Source organism: Heteronotia binoei, chromosome 9 (assembly GCF_032191835.1).
Source record: "Heteronotia binoei isolate CCM8104 ecotype False Entrance Well chromosome 9, APGP_CSIRO_Hbin_v1, whole genome shotgun sequence".
NCBI classification, from domain to species: Eukaryota; Metazoa; Chordata; class Lepidosauria; order Squamata; family Gekkonidae; genus Heteronotia; species Heteronotia binoei.
This window is the reverse complement of record NC_083231.1, coordinates 123,216,889-123,243,041: the sequence shown is the minus strand read 5'-3', so window position 1 is coordinate 123,243,041 and position 26,153 is coordinate 123,216,889. Positions and strand designations below refer to the sequence as shown.

The following is a 26,153-nucleotide window of genomic DNA, read 5'->3' as shown; positions in this document are numbered from 1 at the left end:
GGTTGAGCTTGAGGAAGCTGGGGTTTGGGGAGGAGATGGACTTTATAGGTATAGAATGCCATTAGGGCTGCCAAATCCAAGTCAAGAAATATCTGGGGACTTCGGGGGTGGAGCCAGGAGACATTAGGGGTGGAGCCAGGAGACATTGGGGGTGGAGCCAGGAGACATTGGGGGTGGAGCCAGGAGACATTGGGGGTGGAGCCAGGAGATATTGGGGGTGGAGCCAGGAGACATTGGGGGTGGAGCCAGGAGACATTGAGGTGGAGCCAGGAGACATTGGGGTGGAGCCAGTAGGTATTGGGGTGGAGCCAGGAGACATTGGGGGTGGAGCCAGGAGACATTGGGGGTGGAGCCAGGAGACATTGGGGGTGGAGCCAGGAGACATTGGGGGTGGAGCCAGGAGACATTGGGGGTGGAGCCAGGAGACATTGGGGGTGGAGCCAGGAACAAGGTTGTGACAAGAATGATTGAACTCCAAAGGGAGTGCTGGCCATCACATTTAAAGGCACCACCTACCTTTTCAATGCCTTCCCTCCATTGGAAATAATGAAAGATAGGGGTTCTTTTGGGGGCTTATAGAATTGGACCCCCTGGCTCAATCCTTTTGAAAATTGGAGGGTGTTTTGAGGAGAGGCACGAGATGCTATGCTGAAAATTTGGTGCCTCAGACAACAGGACCCCCGGAGCCCCAGATACCTGTGGATCAATTCTCCATTATACCCTATGGGAATCAGTCTCCATAGGGAATAATGGATTGCCAAGCAGACATTCCCCCCCCTCCCCCTGCTTTCTGATGACCCTAAAGTGGGGAGGAGGGCCTCCAAACTGGGGGATCCCCCGCCCCCAACTTGGGATTGTGTGTAAACCAAATAGAGAAACACGGCAGAGAGTGACAGGAGAAAACCCCAAAGGGTTCCGTGCTAACCAGCCTCAACAATAACTGACAGTACAATTTTTAGAAATATAAATCAACTTATTAACACTCTCATATACAAAATATTCGAACAAACATACTCTGATGCAAACACCCAATACAAGTGCTAAGGAAGAACTCATAAAATAGAACAGTTCTCATACAGTTTCACAGAACGTCCTTCCCCTTCCAATGGGATCTCGTTTCTTGCTTCTGAAGAGACCTGATGTTGATATAAATTATACCTTTCAGTAGTAGTTCTTGAAGATCAGTAATTCTTGAAGCACAGCATACGCACCGATGAGGTAGTATTTTATCTTCCCCTCTTTCGATAAAAGCTTTAACTAGCTTTTCTACAGTCATCAGAGCATGGCAAGATTCATAAGAACCTAAGAGAAGCCATGTTGGATCAGGCCAATGGCCCACCCAGTCCAACACTCCATGCCACATAAGAACATAAGAGAAGCCATGTCGGATCAGGCCAATGGCCCATCCAATCCAACACTCTATGCCACATAAGAACATAAGAGAAGCCATGTCGGATCAGGCCAATGGCCCATCCAATCCAACACTCTGTGTCACATAAGAACATAAGAGAAGCCCTGTTGGATCAGGCCAGTGGCCCATCCAGTCCAACACTCTGTGTCACATAAGAACATGAGAGAAGCCCTGTTGGATCAGGCCAATGGCCCCTCCAGTCCAACACTCTGCGTCACATAAGAACATAAGAGAAGCCATGTTGGATCAGGCCAATGGCCCACCCAGTCCAACACTCCATGCCACATAAGAACATAAGAGAAGCCATGTCGGATCAGGCCAATGGCCCATCCAATCCAACACTCTATGCCACATAAGAACATAAGAGAAGCCATGTCGGATCAGGCCAATGGCCCATCCAATCCAACACTCTGTGTCACATAAGAACATAAGAGAAGCCCTGTTGGATCAGGCCAGTGGCCCATCCAGTCCAACACTCTGTGTCACATAAGAACATGAGAGAAGCCCTGTTGGATCAGGCCAATGGCCCCTCCAGTCCAACACTCTGCGTCACATAAGAACATAAGAGAAGCCATGTTGGATCAGGCCAATGGCCCATCCAGTCCAACACTCTGCGTCACATAAGAACATAAGAGAAGCTCTGTTGGATCAGGCCAATTGCCCATCCAGTCCAACACTTTGTGTCACACAGTGGTCAATATATATATACACGCACACACACACATACATACACACACACAGACACACACACATATATATGGCTAATAGCCACTGATGGACCTCTGCTCCATATTTTTATCCAATCCCCTCTTAAAGCTGGCTATGCTTGTAACCGCCACCACCTCAAATTCCATAGACTTTACACATAGTGAAGTTTCCATTTACAAGGTCTCTGTCGTCTGGAACCCAGTTGTAATTCTGGGAGGTCACCAGGCCCCACCTGTGTCCTCTGGACCCTTCACCCATCGTATCCGTGCTCTCTGCCTTGTGCTTCCAGAGGAACGAAATCCGGACCCAGCGACCTGCTCCCTTCTCCGTGGTGGTGGCCATCGACTTTGGCACGACGTCCAGCGGCTACGCCTTCAGCTTCGCCAACGACCCCGAGGCCATTCACATGATGAGGTATCTGCAGCACCAGCGGGAATAAATGCAGGGGAGCTAAACTGATCCCCCCCGAGAGTCGTTTTGCAGAAAAATAGGTGGTGGAACTCATTAGCATATGCCACCGCCCCCCAAGCCAACAGCCATCCGACACAAGAAAGGAGAGCCCCAGGCGAGCGAGGCCTGCTTGGGCTGGCTAGAGATCCAGCCAGCCCAAGCAGGCCTCACTCACCTGGGGCTCTTCTGGGCCACCCTCCCGTCCCAGTCAAAAGGCCAGCAAGCCACCTGCCACCCAAAATCACATAAGGGGAGAAAGGGTGGTGTGGGCTTCTCCAGGGGTTAATGAGGGCTGCTGGGGGTGTGGAAAAGCCCCTGGTGGTTGGCTGGCTGCCCGCTCTCCTCATCCAGGGCTTGTTATGCAGCTGCACCTGCTATTCAACAGACAAGGCAGGTGGGGAGGAAGAGAGGGAACCCTCAGAAAGGTTCTGGAGTTACACTTCTGTGAGCTGTTGCTGAATTCAAGGCCTGCCTCTGCCCCCACAATTCTGCTGAAAAATTCCCCCATGACGTATGCATTTTAAGATTGTGGTATGGGCACAGTCCTTGTGCTCACCTGGTGTCCAGCTTTGGCTCAGTGGAAGAGCCTCTGCTTGGCATGCAGAAGGTCCCAGGTTCAATCCCGGGTATCTTCAGTGAAAAGGACCAGGGAAGAGGTGATGGGAAAGACCTTAGCCTGAGACCCTGGAGACTAACGGAGAAGGGCTGTGGCTCAGTGGTAGAGCCTCTGCTTGGCATGCAGAAGGTCCCAGGTTCAGTCCCAAGCATCTCCAGTTGAGAAAGACCAGGCAGAAGGTGTTGGGAAAGACCTCAGCCTGAGACCCTGAAGACTAATGGAGAAGGGCTGTGGCTCAGTGGTAGAGCATGTGCTCAGCATGCAGAAGGTCCCAGGTTCAGTCCCCGGCATCTCCAGTTAAAAGGACCAGGCAGGAGGTGATGGGAAAGACCTCAGCCTGAGACCCTGGAGTCTAATGGAGAAGGGCTGTGGCTCAGTGGCGGAGCATCTGCTCGGCATGCAGAAGGTCCCAGGTTCAGTCCCCGGCATCTCCAGTTAAAAGGACCAGGCAGAAGGTGTTGGGAAAGACCTCAGCCTGAGACCCTGAAGACTAATGGAGAAGGGCTGTGGCTCAGTGGCAGAGCATCTGCTCGGCATGCAGAAGGTCCCAGGTTCAGTCCCCGGCATCTCCAGTTAAAAGGACCAGGCAGGAGGTGATGGGAAAGACCTCAGCCTGAGACCCTGGAGAGTGGCTGCCGGCTTGAGCAGATAACACAGATCCTGATTAAATGACGGTCTCAATCGATAAAGGGCAGCGTCATGTGTGTGCAAAATTGCCTAAATGTAAGTCAGCGTCAGGGGTCGTTTTGTAGAAAAGAAGGCTGCAGGAGCTCAGTGGCATATCTCATTTGCATCTGCCCCAGGATCTGTGCACAGCGGGGAGAGAACTCCCCCCTGCATGCAGACCCTGGCTGGAGGCTCAGGAGCGGTGCTCCTGCGAGCTCCTGCGGAATTCAAGCCCTGGCCAATGTAATTTTAAGGCTGCCTTCACGGGTCTCCTTCCAAGCCTAATATGAATCCTTCAGCCTCCGGCTTCTTGCATTTTGCTCTCTGTTGCCCAATTTTCATTGGCACAAGATTTTGCTTTCATGCCCGTTCGAACCCACCTGGGGATGCACGCTCCCCCGGACTGTTCATGTGGAGAGGTTCCGCCCAAGGGATGGATGTTCTTCAGGCCCCCTTTTAAAGCAGGGGTGGCCAACGGGAGCTCTCCAGATGTTTTTGCCTACAACTCCCATCAGCCCCAGCCATTGGCCATGCTGGCTGATGGGAGTTGTAGGCCATTGGCCATGCTGGGGCTGATGGGAGTTGTAGGCAAAAAACGTCTGGAGAGCTACCGTTGGCCACCCCTGACCTAGAAGACTTAATGGCTGGGACTGATGGGAGTTGTAGGCAAAAAACATCTGGAGAGCTACCGTTGGCCACCCCTGACCTAGAAGACTTAATGGCTGGGACTGATGGGAGTTGTAGGCAAAAAACATCTGGAGAGCTACCGTTGGCCACCCCTGACCTAGAAGACTTAATGGCTGGGGCTGATGGGAATTGTAGGCAAAAAACATCTGGAGAGCTACCGTTGGCCACCCCTGACCTAGAAGACTTAATGGCTGGGGCTGATGGGAATTGTAGGCAAAAACGTCTGGAGAGCTACCATTGGCCACCCCTGACCTAGAAGACTTAATGGCTGGGGCTGATGGGAGTTGTTGGCAAAAAACATCTGGAGAGCTACCGTTGGACACCCCTGTTTTAAAGAGTTGGAATTAGTGGCTTGGAAGATCTGGACATGGGCGGGGTGTGTCTAGGTGTTATCTCCTTGGATGGGGCACCTCTCTTTGTCTTTACCTGGGAGCTGCCCTCTGACCCTTCCTATCTCCCTTTCTCCTCTCCCTCTCTGCACATGGCCTTCCACGGAGACTCAATGCCTCTCCAGGCCTCTCCAATGGAGACAATTTTGCCCTCATGCTCCCACACACATGATGCTGGACAAACTGGCCATTTGTGAGAGATTTTTTGTCTGCCCTCAGTATCACACTTCCACGACAAGGCAAAAGTCTGCAAAATAACCAAACGTCACAATATCCCAATATTAAGATGATCTTTAAACTTCCTTTTTAAGATCTGCACCATTGTGCAGAGTGCTAAAGCAGCAGTACTGCAGTACTGAGGTCTGAACTATCTGCTCACGACTTGAGTTCAATTCCGGTGGAAACTGGATTCAGGTAGCCGGCTCCAGGTTGACTCAGCCTTCCATCCTTCTGATGTCGGTAAAATGAGGACCCAGCTTGCTGGGGGGAAAGCGTAAAAGACGGGGAAGGCAAGGGCAAACCACCCCGTAAAAAGCCTGCCATGAAAACGTTGTGAAAGCAGCGTCACCCCAGAGTTGGAAACGACTGGTGCTTGCATGGGAGACCTTTCCTTTCCTTTCCCTCACAATATTCCAATATTAAGATGATCTTTAAACTTCCTTTTTAAGATCCAGAGGATGATGTCTGCTTTCTACTTAAGGCTTTTTTTTTTTGGTAGAACAAGCCCAGCAGGAACTAATTTGCATATTAGGCCATACCTCCTGATGCCAAGCCAGCTGCAACTGCGTTCCTGTGCATTCCAGCTCAAAAAAGGCCCTGTTTCTACTCTCCCAATGTATTTTTTATTTGCTTTATTTCTACCCTACCTGTCTCCTCCCTAGGAACCCAAAGTAGCTTACATTTTTCTCCTTCCTTCCATTTGATCCTCACGACAACCTTGCAAGGTAGGTTAGCTTGAGAGGCCCCCAAGTCACCCAGCAGGCTTCCCTGGCAGAGCGAGGATTCGAACCTGGGTCTCCGAGGTCCTCTCCCAGCACTCTAACCCCATTGGCTCTTCCTAGGAAATGGGAAGGCGGGGACCCCGGCGTGGCCAACCAGAAGACCCCCACCAGCCTGCTGCTGACTCCGGAGGGCTCTTTCCACAGCTTCGGCTACACGGCCCGAGATTATTACCACGACTTGGACCCCGAGGAGGCGCGGGACTGGCTGTACTTCGAGAAGTTCAAAATGAAGATTCACAGCACCAGCGTGAGCCACAGCGCTTCTTATCCTGATTTTCGGGAGGGGACGGGGGGTAGAACTGGGTGGAGACAGGCCCAGTTTCACAGTCTGGGAAGAAAACGGTTCCAGAGAAGTTTCCTGAATGGAAATCTTCTTTGGCGCCATGGCGACTGGAGATTAGAGCCTACGGTTCCCCAGAGACAAGAGGACTGTGCTTCTCGCCTAGGGGTGCCAGGTCTGGGTTGGAAAATACCTGGAGACTTTGGGGGTGGATCCAGAGAGGGCGGGGTTTAGGGAGGGGAGGGCCTCAGCATGGTCCAATGCCATAGAGTCCACCTTCCAAAGCGGGCGTTTGCTCCAGGGGAGCTGATCTCTGCCAGCTGGAGGTCAGTTGTAAAAGCGGGAGATCTCCAGGCCCTACCTGGAGGCTGGCAACCCTATAAGGTGTCCAGACCCATGGAGGTGGGAGTCCCTCGCTGTCTGGCCTAGGGTTCCCAGGTCTGTGTTGGAAAATACCTGTAGACTTCGAGAGTGGATCCAGGAGAGGGCGGGGTTTGGAGAGGGGAGGGGCCTCAGCCTGGCACACCCTTCAGAACAGCCATTTCCTCCAGAAGAGCTGACCTCTGCCAGCTGGAGATCAACTGCAAAAGCAGGAGATCTCCAGGCCCCAACTGGAGGCTAAAGACAATACAACTGAAGTTATAGTGACCGAATAACTAAGAATGTATTCGGTCATTATAACTCGGTTGTGCTGTCTTTATCCTCCAAGCGACCTCTCTCTCTTTACCCACCTGGAGGCTGGCAACCTCAGTGTCCATGCATTCTGAGTCGCTTGCTCCAACAAGTCAACCCTCCAAAGTCACCATTTACTCTGTAATAGCAGGAGAGCTCCCCCTAGCTTTTGAGCATTGCAGACTGCCTTTAACCAAGGAAAACAGAGCCTGGGCTTCAGTTGTGTGCCTGAGGTTTCTTTTTTCTTCCGGCTGAGAGCCAGTTTGGTGAGGTGGTTAAGTGCTCAGACTCTTATCTGCAGCAGAGCGTTTAGAGCATGCGTTGATCTGTGTCTGAAACAAAGTTACTCTGGCTCCAGAAAACGGTGAGAAAAGAGGCTGACAAAGTATGAGACAAGCGAAACCGTGAGGACTCCTTTCTATATGGTTCCTCCTTATTCTCTCCATTACAACGTCACAAGTGGAACTTTTAAGGACTCCACCCTACAGCACTGACTTATGAACTTTGCTAAGGCTGGTTCCTATGTAGAAATGTCAACGTGTATGAACTGGGGGAGTACAAATAGCTTATTGTTCCTTTGTCTTTTTTTTTGTCTTATATTTGCACTAAATCAGATGCATGTACACACATTGATAGTGTGAATATCTTTATTGTTGACCGGTGGTTTTTGTAAATATTCCACAAGTTCTCTCAAGGCTGTTCTTCTCAAGTGCAGTTCTGGAAGGGCTCTCTCAGCTCCACCTCCCTGGCAGGGTATCTGTTGTGGGGAAGGGAAGGGAAAGGAGATTTGTAAGCTGCTCTGAGGCTCCTTTGGCTAGTGAAGGGCGTGGTATAAATCCCATCTCTTCTTCTTTTCTAGGACTTGACTATGAAAACGGAACTCGAAGCTGTCAATGGGAAGAAGGTGCTGGCCTGGGAGGTTTTTGCCCACGCCCTCCGCTTCTTCAAGCGGCAAGCCATGCAGGTAACAGACTGGGGCAGGACAGCAGCCCTGAGACAGGTGTGTGCATGTGTCTGCAGAGGGGCAGCCGGGAGGGCAATGCAGTTCTTGCTTTCTCAGGAGAAGGCAGCCCGCTTGTGTACGTGCCCTTCCGATCTTCTCTAAAGGTCTCTCTGTGTTCATCCTCGCTTCTGTTTGGAGAGCCAGTTTGGTGTAGTGGTTAAGTATCAGGGAGAACCAGGTTGGATTCCCCACTCCTCCACTTGCAGCTGCTGGAATGGCCTTGGGTCAGCCAGAGCTCTCTTATCTGGGAGAACCGGGTTTGATTCCCCACTCTTCCACTTGCAGCTGCTGGAATGGCCTTGGGTCAGCCAGAGCTCTCTTATCTGGGAGAACCGGGTTGGATTCCCCACACCTCCACTTGCAGCTGCTGGAATGGCCGTGGGTCAGCCATAGCTCTCTTATCTGGGAGAACCGGGTTGGATTCCCCACTCCTCCACTTGCAGCTGCTGGAATGGCCTTGGGTCAGCCAGCGCTCTCTTATCTGGGAGAACCGGGTTGGATTCCCCACTCCTCCACTTGCAGCTGCTGGAATGGCCTTGGGTCAGCCAGAGCTCTCTTATCTGGGAGAACCGGGTTGGATTCCCCACTCCTCCACTTGCAGCTGCTGGAATGGCCTTGGGTCAGCCATAGCTCTGGCAGAGGTTGTCCTTGAAAGGGCAGCTGCTGTGAGAGCCCTCTCAGCCCCACCCACCTCACAGGGTGTCTGTTGTGGGGGGAGAAGATATAGGAGATTATAAGCCATTCTGAGTCTCTGATTCAAAGAGAAGGGCGAGGTATAAATCTGCAGTCTTCTTCTTCACTAATGTGGCCGAACAGAGCAGGACATATTTGATGAGGGTGTCAGGTTCACATGGACAGAAGCAGTGAGAACCAGTTTGGTGTAGTGGTTAAGTGCGTGGACTCTTATCTGGGAGAACGAGGTTTGATTCCCCCTCCTCCACTTGCAGCTGCTGGAATGGCCTTGGGTTAGCCATAGCTCTCTTATCTGGGATAACCGGGTTGGATTCCCCACTCCTTCACTTGCACCTGCTACCATGGCTTTGGGTCAGCCATAACTCTGGCAGAGGTTGTCCTTGAAAGGGCAGCTGCTGTGAGAGCCCTCTCAGCCCCACCCACCTCACAGGGTGTCTGTTGTGGGGGGAGAAGACATAGGAGATTGTAAGCCACTCTGAGTCTCTGATTCAGAGGGAAGGGCGGGGTATAAATCTGCAATTCTTCTTCTTCTTCTTTCTTTGCTGTGTCATTTTCTAAAGCAATGATAAGGCCATGAAATTTACAATAAACATACATATATTATAACGTGAAACAGTAAGAAAATATTAGTGTAGTTACAGATGTAGTGAGGACCAGCCCTAGGGCGCATGGCGCCTCAGGCAGCCTCATGTGGATGGCCAGGAAGTGCCCAGAAAGCACCCAGGGAGCGGTGGACAGGGCATATGAGCACTCTGGACGCTCCTCGGGGTGTTCCAGTTTCCGCCGGCTCACTTCTGGATCGGCGCACTGCTGCCGTGAGCCAGCAGTCTGGACTCAGCCATTATTTATTTACTTATTGCACAAATTAACATGCAATTTGCATTTGAAGCTATGGCAAAGCAAAACGTCCTATAAATCGGGGGTGGGGGGGCGGCCGTTCAGTGGCCTGCTCAGCAATTTTTGTGGACTCTAGTCTGGCTTCTCCTGTTGTATGAATGAACCCAGGCTCTGCCACTTGACACGGTTGGGGCAGTGAGCTCTTCCACATTCTCATTTTCTTCATTGCTGTGTCCCTAATTCCACACATGGTTTGCTCCCTCTAGTGGCTAGTTTGATATTGTACTCTGTGTCGGATGTACAGAGATGTAATATCAAACTGACCACTAGAGGGAGAAAAACACACATGGAAGAGGTAACCCCCCCCCCCGAAGCAATAGGGCAGGGGTGGCCAGCGGTAGCTCTCTAGATGTTTTTTGCCTACAACTCCCATCAGCCCCAGCCAGCATGGGAAAAAACATCTGGAGAGCTGCCGTTGGCCACCCCTGCAAAAGCAATACCCTGTTGAACATGAGAATGTAAAAGAGCCCATAGCCCAGGAGTGTCAAACTCATTTGTTATGAGGGCCGGATCTGACATAAATGAGACCTTGTTGGGCTGAGCCATGTCGGGCCAAGCCATATGTGTACCTATTTAAGATTAGGTACCAGAGAGATAAAGTTTATAAAGGACACAGAAAAACAGAATTGCAGAACGTCTCAGAACAACCAGCACATTCCACAGAACAATCAGCACAGTCAACAACCACCTTCCTTATCTTCACACCCCTTCCAACCCTCCCAGCAATTAACACGGAACAATGGTCACATTCAACAGCCAGTTTCCTTATCACTACCCTTCCAGGAAGCCCCACCAAACAATGGGCACATCCACAAACCAATTGCCCTTTCATCACACCCTCTTCAGCCTAGAAATAGCAGCTCTCCAGCAGCCCTGGCCCCACTCAATGCACAGCAGCCAAGAAGGTCAGAGCGCCTGCTCTGGCTGCAACACCACTGGGGATGTTCTCCGCAGCTGAGAACGAAACATCTGGAAGGAAAACTTTTTCCAGTAGAACACGGCACTTGAGCCCGAAAGATTCTACAAACCCTAACACAGAAAAACACATTTTAAAAAAACACCCTTAAAATAAAACATATTTAAAACATTAACACTCATTGGTCTTAAAGGTGCTTTCTTTGTTTCTCTCCCATGGGATCCAGGGAACTGGGCAAAGGAAGCTCTGACTCTTTCCTTCCTTTCCTAGGAGGGGGAGGAGCCTCAGCCAATAGATGGAAGAGAGGCTTGGCTCAGTAGCTCTGCTGTGCAATTGAGAGAGCCTGCATAAACAAGCTCTCTCTCCCCCCTTTCTTCTCCAAGGGAGGAGCCTCAGTCAATGGAGAGAAAAGAATCATAGAATCATAGAGTTGGAAAGGACCTCCAGGGTCATCTAGTCCAACCCCCTACACAGTGCAGGAAACTCACAAATACCTCCCCCTAAATTCACAGGATCTTCATTGCTGTCAGATGGCCATCTAGCCTCTGTTTAAAAACCTCCCAGGAAGGAGAGTCCACCACCTTCTGAAGAAGTCTGTTCTGCTGAGGAACCACTCTAACCATCAGGAAGTTCTTCCTAATGTTGAACCGGAAACTCTTTTGATTTAATTTCAACCCACTGGTTCTGGTCCTACCTTCTGGGGACTGCTCAGTAGCTCCTGTGTGACTGAGCAAGCCTTGCAAAGCAAGCTGTTATGCAGAAAGAAGCAAGAGAGAGGGAGAAGGAAGCAGATGACAGCCAGTTGCTCAGGGGCCTGATAGGAGCCCTCCAAGGACCTGGTTTGGCCCTTGGGCCACGTGTTTGACACTGCTGCCATAGCATCTTGGAATTGTAGCAAATACCTGTCTGGGCTGTTCTCTGTGGCTGGCCTCGATTCAGGGAGCTCATGTACGAACTACTGTGTGCCCTCCTCTCCAGTTATCACGCGACGCTTTCTCTGAGGCACAGTCTCCTCCTTCACCTCATCCCTTGTGTGCCTCTGCCAAGGTGCCCGGGCCACCGTTCCCCCTTCTCTTGTTGCAGGAACTGAAAGACCAGTGCCCGTCCTTGCCGGAGAAAGATGCCATCCGGTGGGTGATCACCGTGCCAGCCATCTGGAAGCAGCCTGCCAAGCAGTTCATGAGAGAGGCCGCCTATCTGGTGAGTGTCAGGGGAGGGGCGGGTTTCAAACAGTGCAGTTCTTGTTATAGTAATTTCGGGCTATGATACTGGTTTGGTATTTTGTTCCACAGCCATTTGTGTCGCTCTCTCCCTGTTGCTATCAGTCTCCTGGGGGTGGGGCCTGGAGATCTCCCACTTTTACAACTGACCTCCGGCTCACAAGAGATCAGCTCCCCTGGAGAAAATAAAATATAAGTAACTAGTACCGATGTGCAAATGGAATAAGGAGGAACTGTATGGAAAGGAGTCCTCACGGTTTCGCTTGTCTCATACTTCATCAGCCTATTTTCTCATCGTTTTATGGAGCCACAGAAACTTTGTTTCAGACGCTGATCAACGCATGCTCCAGAAAACGGTGAGAAAAGAGGCTGATGAAGTATGAGACAAGCGAAACCGTCTTTATTGTTGATCTGTGATTTTTTGTAGTTATTCCCATGGAGAAGATGGCTGCTTTGAGGGGTGGACTCTATGGCATCATATCAGGGTTGCCAGCCTCCAGGTGGGCCCTGGAGATCTCCCGTTTTTGTCGCTGACTTCCAACCGGCAGAGATCAGCTCCCCTGGAGAAAATGGCTGCATTGAGGGGTGGACTCTATGGCATTGCACCAAATTGAGGCCCCTCCCATCCCCAAACCCCACCCTCTCCTGGCTCCACCCCCAAAGTCTCCAGCTATTTTCCAACACAGACCTGGCAACCCTAATTCTATGGCATTGTACCACACTGAGGTCCCTGTCTTCCCCAGGCTCCACTCCCCCATATCTCCAGGAATTTCCCAACCTGGAGTTGGCAGCTGGGGTTGCCAATCCCCAGGTGGGGGCAGGGGATCCCCCAGTTTGGAGGCCCTCCTCCCGCTTCAGGGTCATCAGAAAGCCGGGGGGTGGGGGCAAGAAATGTCTGCTGGGAACTCCATTATTCCATATGGAGACCGATTCCCATAGGGTATTATAGAAAATTGACCTACAGGTATCTGGGGAGGCTGTGTTTTAAGGTAGAAGCACCACATTTGCAGCAAAACATCCAGTGCCTCTCCTCAAAACACCCTCCAAGTTTCAAAAAGATTGGACCAGGGGGTCCAATTCTATGAACCCCAAAAGAAGGTGCCCCTATCCTTCATTATTTCCAATGGAGAGGGAAGCTGCGTTCCCTCAAAGCTGAGTTAGTGTGAGCTAGCTCACAGATTTTTAGCCTCCAGCTAACAGATTTTTGTCTTAACTCAGGGAGGATGACCCCAGAGCACAATAATTGATGCAGCAGTTCACAACTTTATTGCCAGGAGCTCACAAAGCAGAATTTTTGCTCGCAAGACTCTGCAGCTTAGAGGGAACGCCGGGCGGGCGGTCCCTTTAAAAGTGATGGCCAGAACTCCCTTTGGAGTTCACTTGTGCTTGTTGCAACCTTTCTCCTGGCTCCACCCCCAATGTCCCCAGATATTTCTTGAATCGGACTTGGCAACCCTATTAGCAGCTGTGCCATTTGCTACGGTTCCAAGAGTCCCTAAGCTGGAGCATTGGGCTTGTGGTAAAACAGGCTGGTCCCCTTTAGGCTTCCCAGGGAACGGCTGGGGAATGCAGAGCTGTGCTTGGCCACGATAAGCAATGGAGCTCCTCTTTCCCCCCCCCTCATTCCTTTCTATAAGTTTCCTGCAGAGAGCAAGAGAGAGAGAGAGAGAGAGGGAAGCTGGCGCCAGGAATGCCTCTCTGCTTGTGGGCACATGGAGTGTGGCAGCAGAACTCGCAAATTTTGCACGGCCAGGCCATCCACCCCTCCCCGGGCGCCAGAGGCTGGCATTCGCACAAGGCAGGCAGGATGTCTGACGCCTCTCAGGCGCCCACCCCAGCCCGTGGTTTTGGCTTCTCTCAGCTCGCAGCCTCTGGATTCTCTCAAGGCCCTCCCTCCCTCCCTCTCTCCTCCGCGTTGAGCTCCAGCAGGGAGCCCAGCACAGCCTGACGCGGGCAGGAACTGTTAATGGGAAAGGACTGGCGGCCAGAACTGCTGGCAAAATTGAGACATGGCTGCCGTGCGCCTGAACCACAGCTGGGGCTGCTGGGTGGCCGAGAGCTTGTCTGCACGCTCCGTTTGTGGATCTTCAATACCAGGACTTCAGTTGTGACTTCAATACCGGGAAAGTTGGTAGAAACCATTATCAAGGACAGAATGAGTAGGCACATTGATGAACACGGGTTATTGAGGAAGACGCAGCATGGGTTCTGCAAGGGAAGACGTTGCCTCACTAACCTGTTACATTTCTTTGAGGGGGTGAACAAACATGTGGACAAAGGGGACCCGATAGATGTTGTTTACCTTGACTTCCAGAAAGCTTTTGATAAAGTTCCTCATCAAAGGCTCCTTAGAAAGCTTGAGAGTCATGCAGTAAAAGGACAGGTCCTCTTGTGGATCAAAAACTGGCTATTTAATAAGAAGAGAGTGAGTATAAATGAGCAGTCTTTGCAGTGGAGGACGGTAAGCAGTGGGGTGCCGCAGGGCTCGGTACTGGGTCCCATGCTCTTTAACTTGTTCATTAATGATCTGGAGTTGGGAGTAAGCAGTGAAGTGGCCAAGTTTGCAGATGACACTAAATTGTTCAGGGTGGTGAGAACCAGAGAGGATTGTGAGGAACTCCAAAGGGATCTGTTGAGGCTGGGTGAGTGGGCGTCAACGTGGCAGATGAGGTTCAGTGTGGCCAAGTGCAAAGTAATGCACATTGGGGCCAAGAATCCCAGCTACAAATACAAGTTGATGGGGTGTGAACTGGCAGAGACTGACCAAGAGAGAGATCTTGGGGTTGTGGTAGATAACTCACTGAAAATGTCAAGACAGTGTGCGATTGCAATAAAAAAGGCCAACGCCATGCTGGGAATTATTAGGAAGGGAAATGAAAACAAATCAGCCAGTATCATAATGCCCCTGTATAAATCGATGGTGCGGTCTCATTTGGAATACTGTGTGCAATTCTGGTCACCGCACCTCAAAAAGGATATTATAGCATTGGAAAAAGTGCAGAAAAGGGCAACTAGAATGATTAAAGATTTGGAACACTTTCCCTATGAAGAAAGGTTAAAACGCTTGGGGCTCTTTAGCTTGGAGGAATGTCGACTGCGGGGTGACATGATAGAGGTTTACAAGATACTGCATGGGATGGAGAAAGTAGAGAAAGAAGTCCTTTTCTCCCTTTCTCACAATACCAGAACTCGTGGGCATTCAATGAAATTGCTGAGGAGTTGGGTTAAAACGGATAAAAGGAAGTACTTCTTCACCCAAAGGGTGATTAACATGCGGAATTCACTGCCACAGGAGGTGGTGGCGGCTACAAGCATAAACAGCTTCAAGAGGGGATTGGATAAAAATATGGAGTGGAGCAGAGGTCCATCAGTGGCTATTAGCCACAGTATATATATATGTGTGTGTGTGTATACACACACACACACATATATTGGCCATTGTGTGATACAGAGTGTTGGACTGGATAGGCCATTGACCTGATCCAACATGTCTTCTCTTATGTTCTTATGATCTTCCCGGCTTCCTTCTTGAAGGAATCTTCTGTAAGCAAAAAGGGTCCCCTTCCTGGAACTTCATCTCCATACTGAAAGTGATTCTGTGTGGTTGGAAGGCTTGCTTTTTGTTTTTAGGCCAAAGCCTCCTCCTTGTAAGCTTGCCAACTCCAGGTTAGGAAATTCCTGGCCGTTGGGGGTGGAGCCACAAGAGAACAAGGGTATGGGAAACACACCCAGCTCCTTCAACCTTTTCTCGTAGGACTTGGTAGGCCTCAAATTCAGTGGGAGCTCACCTTTCTGAGAGTTCCACCTCCTTCTTCTGAAAGTTCCACCTCCTTCTCCATTGACTAGTAGGCACAGCTGCATAAAAATCCCTGGATGAGCTCCACCACCTGTTTTTCTACAAAACCACCCCTGGGGCTTGGTCTGCAGACCCCTCACCATCTTTGTTGTCCTCCTCTGGACCCCTTCCAGCTTGTCTATAGATATCCTTCTTAAATTGTGGTGGCCAAAACGGAACGCAACACCCCAAGTGTAAAATCTCAAGTAAGACTATGCGGCTAAAAGCCACCTTGACCATTCCCGACAGCGCTTGCAGCTGGACACTCAGGTAATAGGGTTGCCAACACTAGGTTGGGATATTCCTGGAGATTTGGGAGGTGGAGCCTGGGGGGGGCATGGTTAGGGGAGGGGCCTCAGTTGGGATATCAGGCCATAGACCACCACCATAGACAACACCAGGGCTTTTTTTGTAGCAAGAGCTCCTTTGCATATTAGGCCACACAACCCTGGTGTAGCCAGTCCTCCTGGAGCTTACAGTAGGCCCTGTAAGAACAGCCCTGTAAGCTCCTGGAGGATTGGCTACATCAGGGGGTGTGGCCTAATATGCAAAGGAGCTCCTGCCAATGTTCTCTCTAAGCCGCAGAGTCTTGTGAGCAAAAATTCTACTTTGTGAGCTACTGACATTAAAGTGGTGAGCTCCTGGCATTAAAATGGTGAGCCTCTGCATAAATTAGTGTGTTCCGGGGTCATCCTTCCTGAGCTAAGACAAAAATGTTTGAGCTGGAAGCTAGAAATCTGTGAGCTAGCTCACGCTAACTCAGCTTAGAGGGGACACTGGTTCCTGCTACCAAAAACGAAGCCCTGGACACCTAGGCTTGCCAATCCCCAGGTCCCAGTGGGTGTTCTTCCACTTTCCCAGGCTCCTTCCCGTCCCCAGTCAGCTGGCCGGAGGGGGGAAGTCTCGCCCCTAAGCCACCATGTGACTTTCCACCTCCGGAGGCTGCAGTCTACGATTGAAAGGCTTCCTCTTGGGATGGGGTGTCTGTGTTACTTTGAAGAAATTGGCAGCAACTCGTGAGTAGAGAGGCCAATCCCTCGCTTCAGAATCACCAGAAACGACGGGGGGGGGGAGGGAAATGCCTTCTGGGCACTTCAGTATTTCCTATGTGGAGATTGATTCTCATAGGGTATAATGGGAAATTGACCTAGAGGTATCGGGGGCTCTGGGGGGGGGGCTATTTTTTGAGTTAATTTTCAGTAGAGCATCTAGTGCCTCTCCCCCAAATACCACCCAAGTTTCAAAAAGTTTGAACCAGGGGGTCCAATTCTTTGAGCCCCCCCAAAAAGTGCCCCATCCTTATTTCCTATGGAAGGAAGGCATTTAAAAAGGTGTGCTGTCCCTTTAAATGTGATGGCCACAATTCCTTTTGGAATTCAGTGATGCTTGTCACAGCCTTGATCTTGGCTCCACCCCCAATGTCTCCTGGCTCCGCCCCCAATGTCTCCTGGCTCCGCCCCAATGTCTCCTGGCTCCGCCCCAATGTCTCCTGGCTCTGCCCCCAAAGTCCCCAAATATTTCTTGAATTGGACTTGGCAACTCTATGGACACCACCCTTCAAAGCAGCCATTTTCTCCAAGAGATCAGTGGTCATTCCAGGAGGTCTCTAGGTCCCACCATCACGGAAGCTGGCAACCTTCTCAGAGGACCGTCTCCCCCTTTCTCTTTGCTCATCCAGGCTGGGCTGGTTCCGTCAGAGAACCCAGAGCAGCTGCTGATCGCCCTGGAGCCCGAAGCCGCCTCCATCTACTGCCGGAAGCTGCGGCTCAACCAGCTGATAGACCTCAGCTACAAGCCCCAGGCCAACGGCCTTGCCCCGGACCTGCCCATCAACTCCAGCTTCCGGCAGGGTAAGCGAGGGCTGGGCAGGGCTGTGCGTTCGGGGGGCTGGGAATCAGGGAGGCCCCCGTGGGTGGGACTGTGGGCAGAACTCCGGTGGGCGCCGGGGCCTGTCCTTTTGCAAACTTCACGCAGAAGGTAGCAAGTCGCTGTTACTATGTCGGACTGACGGCACAGCCTTATCCACATGTATCGGGACAGGCAGCCGCTTTTAAGGAAACCAGACACATGTAATTCCTTGGGCAGAGCATCAGGAATAACTTGCAAGGATCCCCCTCTTCAGTTCTGCCAAAAGGAAACTTGGTAGGGTTGCCAAGTCCCCCCCAGCCTCTGGCAGGGGACTTGTTCCGCACGCGCAAAGCGCACGCAGCGCAATGACATCACCCACGAGTCAGCCATAGCTCTGGCAGAGGTTGTCCTTGAAAAGGTAGCTGCTGTGAGAGCCCTCTCCAGCCCCACCCACCTCACAGGGTGTCTGTTGTGGGGGAGGGAGACAAAGGAGATTGTGAGCCGCTCTGAGATTCTTCGGAGTGGAGGGCGAGATATAAATCCAATATCTTCATCTACCTCACAGAGTGTGTGTTGTGGAGGAGGAAGGGAAAGGAGAATGTGAGCCGCTCTGAGACTCTTCAGAATGGAGGGCGGGATATAAATCCAATATCTTCATCTACCTCACAGGGTGTCTGTTGTGGAGGGGGGGGGAGGTAAAGGAGATTGTGAGCCGCTCTGAGACTCTTCGGAGTGGAGGGCGGGATATAAATCCAGTATCTTCATCTACCTCACAGAGTGTCTGTTGTGGGGGAGGAAGGTAAAGGAGAGTGTGAGCCGCTCTGAGACTCTTCGGAGTGGAGGGTGGGATATAAATCCAATATCTTCATCTACCTCACAGGGTGTCTCTTGTGGGGGAGGAAGGTAAAGGAGATTGTGAGCCGCTCTGAGACTCTTCGGAGTGGAGGGCGGGATATAAATCCAATATCTTCATCTACCTCACAGGGTGTCTGTTGTGGGGGAGGAAGGGAAAGGAGATTGTGAGCCGCTCTGAGACTCTTCGGAGTGGAGGGCGGGATATAAATCCAATATCTTCATCTACCTCACAGGGTTTCTGTTGTGGGGGAGGAAGGGAAAGGAGATTGTGAGCCGCTCTGAGACTCTTCAGAGTGGAGGGCGGGATATAAATCCAATATCTTCATCTACCTCACAGGGTGTCTGTTGTGGAGGGGGGGGGGGGAAGGTAAAGGAGATTGTGAGCTGCTCTGAGACTCTTCGGAGTGGAGGGCAGGATATAAATCCAATATCTTCATCTACCTCACAGGGTGTCTGTTGTGGGGGAGGAAAGTAAAGGAGATTGTGAGCCGCTCTGAGACTCTTCGGAGTGGAGGGCGGGATATAAATCCAATATCTTCTTCTTCTATCCTTTGACGGGACCGGGGCTTCTTTTGTAGCAGAAGCTTCTTTGCATATTCTTTTGTAGCAGAAGCTCCTTTGCATATTAGGCCATTCACCCCTGATGTAGCCAATCCTCCTGGAGCTTACAGCAGGTCCCGTACTTAACAGGCCTCTAAGCTCTTGGAGGATTGGCTGCATCAGGCAGATGCGGCCTAATATGCAAAGGAGTTTCTGCTACAAAAGAAGCCCTGGACAGGACCTCTTTGCTTTCAGCTGTGAAAGGCAGTGGCTGCAATGAAAAGCAAACATCTGCCTTTCATTTTTAACTTTATTAGCAGAACGAACCACCCCTAATAAACAGTCCGCTTGTTGCCAAGGGTTTGGCATGAGCTGCCTTGGCTCAGCCAATCGAAAAGGACAGATTTGGTGGATCCGGCCTTCAGTCATTGGAGAAGGTGTTTGGGATGGTCCAGCCGTACCTGTGTTTTCTACAAGGAAGGAGTCAAGTTGCACCTTTAAGACCAACCAAGTTTTATTGAGAACGTCAGCTTTCGTGTGCTCTCTAAGCACACTTCATCAGACGAGGGGATCTGGGATTGTGGGCTGAAATACAAGCAGTTTGTTGATTAAGTATGCAGACTTACCTGCTTGTATTTCAGCCCACAGTACCTGACCACTCGTCTGATGAAGTGTGCTTAGAGAGCACAAAAACTGGCTGAGTAATAGGAAGCAGAGAGTGAGTATAAATGGGCAGTCTTCGCAGTGGAGGACGGTAAGCAGTGGGGTGCCGCAGGGCTCGGTACTGGGTCCCATGCTCTTTAACTTGTTCATAAATGATTTGTAGTTTGGAGTGAGCAGTGAAGTGGCCAAGTTTGCAGATGACACTAAATTGTTCAGGGTGGAGAGAACCAGAGAGGATTGTGAGGCACTCCAAAGGGATCTGTTGAGGCTGGGTGAGTGGGTGTCAATGTGGCAGATGAGGTTCAATGTGGCCAAGTGCAAAGTAATGCACATTGGGGCCAAAAATCCCAGCTACAAATACAAGTTGATGGGGTGTGAACTGGCAGAGACTGACCAAGAGAGAGATCTTGGGGTTGTGGTAGATAACTCACTGAAAATGTCAAGACAGTGTGCGATTGCAATAAAAAAGGCCAACGCCATGCTGGGAATTATTAGGAAGGGAATTAAAAACAAATCAGCCAGTATCATAATGCCACCTGTATAAATTGATGGTGCGGTCTCATTTGGAGTACTGTGTGCAGTTCTGGTAGCCACACCTCAAAAAGGATATTATAGCATTGGAAAAAGTGCAGAAAAGGGCAACTAAAATGATTAAAGGTTTGGAACCCTTTCCCTATGAAGAAAGGCTAAAACGCTTGGGGCTCTTTAGCTCGGAGAAACGTTGACTGCAGGGTGACATGATAGAGGTTTACAAGATGATGCATGGGATGGAGAAGGTAGAGAAAGAAGTACTTTTCTCCCTTTCTCACAATACAAGAACTCGTGGGCGTTCGATGAAATTGCTGAGCAGTCAGGTTAAAATGGATAAAGGGAGGTACTTTTTCACCCAAGGGGTGATTGGCATGTGGAGTTCACTGCCACAGGAGGTGGTGGCGGCTACAAGCATGGCCAGCTTCAAGAGGGGGTTAGATAAAAATATGGAGCAGAGGTCCATCAGTGGCTATTAGCCACAGTGTATGTGTGTGTGTGTATATATATATATATACACACACACACACACACACACACATACATTTTTGGCCACTGTGTGAAACAGAGTGTTGGACTGGATGGGCCATTGGCCTGATCCAACATGGCTTCTCTTATGTTCTTATGATGAAATTGCTGAGCAGTCGGGTTAAAACGGATAAAAGGAAGTCCTTCTTCACCCAAAGGGTGATTAACATGTGGAATTCACTGCCACAGGAGGTGGTGGCGGCTACAAGCATAGACAGCTTCAAGAGGGGATTGGATAAAAATATGGAGCAGAGATCCATCAGTGGCTATTAGCCACAGTGTGTGTGTGTGTGTGTGTGTATATATATATTGTCCACTGTGTGACACAGAGTGTTGGACTGGATGGGCCATTGGCCTGATCCAACATGGCTTCTTTTATGTTCTTATTTTCTTAGCTTATGTTCTAAATAAAACTGGGTTGGTCTTCAAGGTGCAACTTGTCTCCTGCTTTGTTCAGCTACTTCAGACCAACACGGCTGCCCTCTTGGATCTATCTACATGGAATGTGTTTTCTACAATCCAACCTGGGCACCTCCAGGCAGAAATTTGACTTGAAAACATGTTTGGGTGGAGAGACTTCTGATGTCATGAGACCTTGGGGCAAAGGTTGCCAGCTCTTAGTTGGGAAATTCCTGGAGATGTTGGGGGTGGAGTCTGGGGAAGGTGGAGTTTGGGGTGGGGAGGGGATCTCAGTAGGAGATAATGCCACAGAGTCCACCCTCCAAAGCAGCCAACTTCTCCAGGGGAACTGATCTCTGTCATCTGAAAACTAGCTGTAACCCTGAGAAACCTCCAACCCACCTGGAAGTTGGCACCTCCAAGGGCAACTGATCCCTGTAGTCTACTCCGAGAGATCTCCAGGCCTCACCTGAAAGGTATAACCACAACGGAGACTTTGGAAATGTAGACTGAGACTTTGGAATTATATCAAATAAAGACTAGGAAATGATTGCTGCAGGTTATGTAGTGTTGAATGAGAACACACTAGAGAGCCAGTTTGGTGTAGTGGTTAAGTGCTCGGACTCTTATCCGGGAGAACTGAGTTTGATTCCTCACTCCTCCACTTGCACCTGCTGGAATGGCCTTGGGTCAGCCAGAGCTCTCTTATCTGGGAGAACCAGGTTTGATTCCCCACTCCTCCACTTGCACCTGGTGGAATGGCCTTGGGTCAGCCAGAGCTCTCTTATCTGGGTGAACCGGGTTTGATTCCCCACTCCTCCACTTGCAGCTGCTGGAATGGCCTTGGGTCAGCCAGAGCTCTCTTATCTGGGAGAACCGGGTTGGATTCCCCATTCCTCCACTTGCACCTGCTGGAATGGCCTTGGGTCAGCCAGAGCTCTCTTATCTGGGAGAACCGCGTTGGATTCCCCACTCCTCCACTTGCAGCTGCTGGAATGGCCTTGGGTCAGCCAGAGCTCTCTTATCTGGGAGAACCGGGTTTGATTCCCCACTCCTCCACTTGCAGCTGCTGGAATGGTCTTGGCTCAGCCAGAGCTCTCTTATCTGGGAGAACCGGATTGGATTCCCCACTCCTCCACTTGCAGCTGCTGGCATGGCCTTGGGTCAGCCATAGTTCTCACAGAGCTGCCCTTGAAAGGGCAGCTTCTTGGAGAGCTCTCTCAGCCCTACATTCTGCAGAGGCTCTTGGTCACCTGGTCTTTAGGCCCCTAAAGGGAAGGTGTTCAGTGAGAATCGCTTTCTGGATCGGGACCCGGTCATGCCATCTTCTGGACCACCACCCTGTGTCTCAGCGTGGAGCATTTCCTGCAGGGAACTTTGTCTGTGGAGTACTTACAGACCTGCAACAAGGCAGCGAATCCCTATGCCTAGAGATACCTGCAGTTACTGTGCCAGAGCACCCGGCGTGAGGGAGAATTCTGTGTGATCTGAAAGCTCGCCTCTCAGGTGCTAAAGCAGAACTCGTCGTCAGCCTGATCTCAGTTGACTTTGCTTGCTTTCCTCACGTCCCGACTTTTCGTCCTGCAGCTCGAGAGCAGCTACGGCGTTCCAGACACAGCCGGACCTTCCTGGTGGAGTCCGGGGTGGGCGAGCTCTGGGCTGAAATGCAGGCAGGTAGGAGTTGGTGGGAGAACTCTGGGGAGGAGGGAGCGCTTTTGCCCATTACAGAAAAACGGGTGGATTTAAAGGATCCTCGAAGTGGCGAGTGCGACGCAAGGGAGGAAAGATCTTCTGTGGACCGTACAGCCAGTTCTGGGCTCAAGTGCTAAACCAGGATCTGGTAGACCCAGGTTCGAATCTCTCCTCCGCCGGGGAAGCTTGTGGGGTGACTACGGCTGCCAAGCCCCAGGTGGGCTGTGGGTTGGTTCTATTTTGCAGTCCCCAGGTGGGGCAGGGGATTCCCTGGTTTGGAGGCCCTCCCCCCACTTCAGGGTCATCAAAAAGTGGGGGGAGGGAAATGTCCTCTGGGCACTCCTTTATTCCCTATGGAGACCAATGATCGTAGGGTATAATGGAGAATTGAGCTGCTGGTGTCTGAAGCTCTGGGGGAGCTGTTTTTTTTAGTTAGAGGCACCATATTTTTAGCATAGCCTCCAGTGCCTCTCCTCAAAATACCCTCCAAGTTTCAAAAAGATTGGACCAGGGGGTCCAATTCTATGAGCCCCAAAAGAAGGTGCCCCTATCCTTCATTATTTCCAGTGGAGGGAAGGCATTTAAAAGGCGTGCGGTCCCTTTCGATGTGATGGCCAGAACTCCCTTTGGAGTTCAGTTGTGCTTGTCACACCCTTGCTCCACCTTCAGTGTCTCCTGGCTCCACCCCCAAAGCCTCCTGGCTCCCCCCCCCTCAAAGTCCCCAGATATTTCTTGAATTAGACGATAACCCTAGGGGCGATCTTGTGCCTGTTTCACGCTCTCAGCCTAACCTACCTCACAGGGTTGTTGTGTGGCCCAGCCCCGAGGTCGCCCAGAAAGCTTCCAGGGCACGAGGGGAGAATTTGAACCTGGATCTCCCCGATACTAGTCCCCACCCCCGCTCTTAACTGCTACGTGACCCTGCTAAGCAGAGGGGCAGAGACTTTTGTGGACTCACAGAGGGCAGAACTGGGCTTAGGTGGGGAGATTGGAAATCCCGACAGCTCTGGAGGTGCTCTAATTTGGTCTCGACTCCCCTTCCGGAATTCCTCTCCAGCGTTGCTCACATTTGTCTTGCAGGCAAACGGGCAAATGTTATTTTTAGGGTCTGGCAGCAACGGAAATCCCTTTGTGGCTTGCATTGCAGGAAGTGTTTCTTTCCATGGTTATCTGCAGCCGTGCCCAAAAGGGATGAGTCAAAACAGCAGTCGTTTTGTAGAAAAATAGGTGGTGGAGCTCCTCCAGGGCTTGTTATGCAGCTGCACCTCCTCTTCGACGGACCAGGGGGTGGCACTCTCAGAAGGAGGAGGTGGAACTCTCAGAAAGGTTCAGGAGCTGCGCTTCTGTGAGCTCCCGCTGAAGCGGAGGCCTGCGTCAAAATAAACTGGGATCCCCAAAGGGCGTCAAACGCGCCGTTGCGGTCTGACGTATGATCTGAAGGGCGATCACCGTGAGCGAAGATTCCATGGAAAAAATCTGGTTGGGGACAGTTCCTTTGTCGCATTCGCAGGCCTCACTCAATGTGATCCGGACCCGAGAAGGCCTGTTTCGAGCGAGGAAGAAGCATGGGGGGTGGGGGGCAGGAGTGGATTAACAAGTAGGCCAATTAGGCACTGGCCTATGGGCTCCCACACCTTTAGGGGCCCCAGGCTGGCTTCCCCCCTTTCCCCCCCTGCTTGCAGCCCTCCTGCATGCGCAGCCAGCAACTGAGCCAGTCTGTACCCGACTTGCCTGGTGCAGCTGCTGCTGGCGTCGTCGCCAAGTTTGCCTCTCTCTGCCTCTTCCCCACAGCTTGGTCAAACGGTAGAACTATACCAAAAATATTGTGCAAATCACACTATTAAATAGCTTGTACAAATTAAATATATTATGCAGAACATACGGAAATGATCAAAAATTCAAAACATTTTAGCCAGACAGAAGTCTCAAATGTAATATTTCAGGGAGGACCCTTCAAAGTCTCTTCATTTCTCAAAGAGAGTACTCAGACTCAACAACGAAGTTCCAAAGGGGTCCCTCCGTTGCTTGTCGGCTTCCGAACAATTGAAATGGGCGTCTGAGAGAAAACTCGGCTGTGAATTTCAGTTGGCTTGTGAGGAAGCTGCAGGAGCAGCGGAACGCAATTAAAAAACGGTGGTGGCGTGAAGGCAAGCATTTTTCCTTCGGAAGCTGACGAACAACGGAGGGACTCCTTTGGAACTTTGTTTTTGAGCTTGAGTACTCTCTTTGAGAAATGGAGACTTTGCAGTCTTATTCTACACCTGCCTTGCTCTTGGGTGTATCCTGCATCAGAAGAGCATGGCTGTTGGACCAGCAGCTGCTCAGCCTCCCTAAGTTCTTTGTCTCCCGTCCGTCCTCCAGGAGACCGCTACATCGTGGCCGACTGCGGAGGCGGGACGGTGGATCTGACCGTTCACCAGATCGAGCAGCCCCAGGGGACGTTGAAGGAGCTTTACAAAGCCTCAGGTGGGTCTTTGGTGAAAGGCTGTGTCTGGGCATCCCTCCCAGGAAGACCATAAGTTCCTTGGGGGCAGGGCCCTTTTCCTTTTGGCTCACCTGAGGAGGAGCCGAGGATGGTTTCGTTTAGCGGCTGCAGGTGTTTCCTGATTGGGTAGATCGTATAAGCTTGTCAACTGTGGGTTTGGGAATCCCGGGAGATCCCTCTCTTGCCTGGATATCAGTTGTAATTCTGGGGGGGTATCCAGGCCACACCTGGAGGCTGGCAACCCGGAGGGGACTCAGCCTTGGTATATGTGAAATGGTGCTGCACAGCACCTCTGTGCATGTGCAGACTGCATTTCCACAGCAGCCCAAGAACTTGTGCAATGTAGCAATTGGAAAAGCAAACGGAAGCGCAGTGCAGTGCCTAATGGCAAAGGAATCCACAAATTCTGCCCAGGTGTTTCCTGCAGTTCTACTGACCCTTGGGCTGGTTTGTTATGTTGGAGCGCCATCTGGTGGTCATGTTTGAAACAGCCAGGAAGGACCAAGATTTGGAAGGGCATTCCTGGGGCAGAAGTTTCCTCTTCGCAGCAAGCCAGGATTTTTTTTTTAAAGCCTTTCCCAAATCCTGTTTTACATTTTCAAATGGGGAGGGACGGTGGCTCAGTGGTAGAGCATCTGCTTGGCATGCAGAAAGTCCCAGGTTCAATCCCCGGCATCTCCAGTTGAAAGGACCAGGCAGGAGGTGATGGGAAAGACCTCAGCCTGGGACCCTGGAGACTAATGGAGAAGGGCTCTGGCTTAGTGGTAGAGCATCTGCTTGGTAAGCAGAAGCTCCCAGGTTCAGTCCCTGTCATCTCCAACTAAAAGGGGTCCAGGCAAATAAGCGTGAAAAACCTCAGCTTGAGACACTGGAGAGCCGCTGCCAGTCTGAGTAGACAAGACTGACTCTGATGGACCCAGGGTCTGATTCAGTAGAAGGCAGCTCCATATATGTTCATATGAACAATGGATCTCCCAGAACCTTTAGGGGAGGGGTGGTGGCTGAGTGGTAGAGCATCTGCTTGGTAAGCAGAAGGTCCCAGGTTCAATCCCCAGCATCTCCAACTAAGAAGGGTCCAGGCAAGTAGGCGTGAAAAACCTCAGCTTGAGACCCCTGAAGAGCCGCTGCCAGTCTGAGTAGACAAGACTGACTTGGATGGACCGAGGGTCTG

The 26,153-nt window shown here is 51.1% G+C and overlaps 1 protein-coding gene across 2 annotated transcripts in view; it reads left to right on the top strand.

Annotated features, from left to right (window-relative positions):
- The window catches only part of HSPA12B (heat shock protein family A (Hsp70) member 12B), a 55,081-nt gene that overhangs the window by 16,694 nt on the left and 12,234 nt on the right, over nucleotides 1-26,153 (top strand). The window contains exons 3-9 of one of the 2 annotated variants that reach the window (XM_060247212.1): nucleotides 2,409-2,533; nucleotides 5,989-6,175; nucleotides 7,740-7,844; nucleotides 11,473-11,589; nucleotides 17,123-17,294; nucleotides 22,393-22,479; nucleotides 24,859-24,963. In XM_060247212.1, coding sequence (XP_060103195.1) covers nucleotides 2,409-2,533; nucleotides 5,989-6,175; nucleotides 7,740-7,844; nucleotides 11,473-11,589; nucleotides 17,123-17,294; nucleotides 22,393-22,479; nucleotides 24,859-24,963 — 898 coding nt within the window. The remainder of the gene's footprint in view (nucleotides 1-2,408; nucleotides 2,534-5,988; nucleotides 6,176-7,739; nucleotides 7,845-11,472; nucleotides 11,590-17,122; nucleotides 17,295-22,392; nucleotides 22,480-24,858; nucleotides 24,964-26,153) is intronic. The other variant, XM_060247214.1, reaches the window with a different exon arrangement.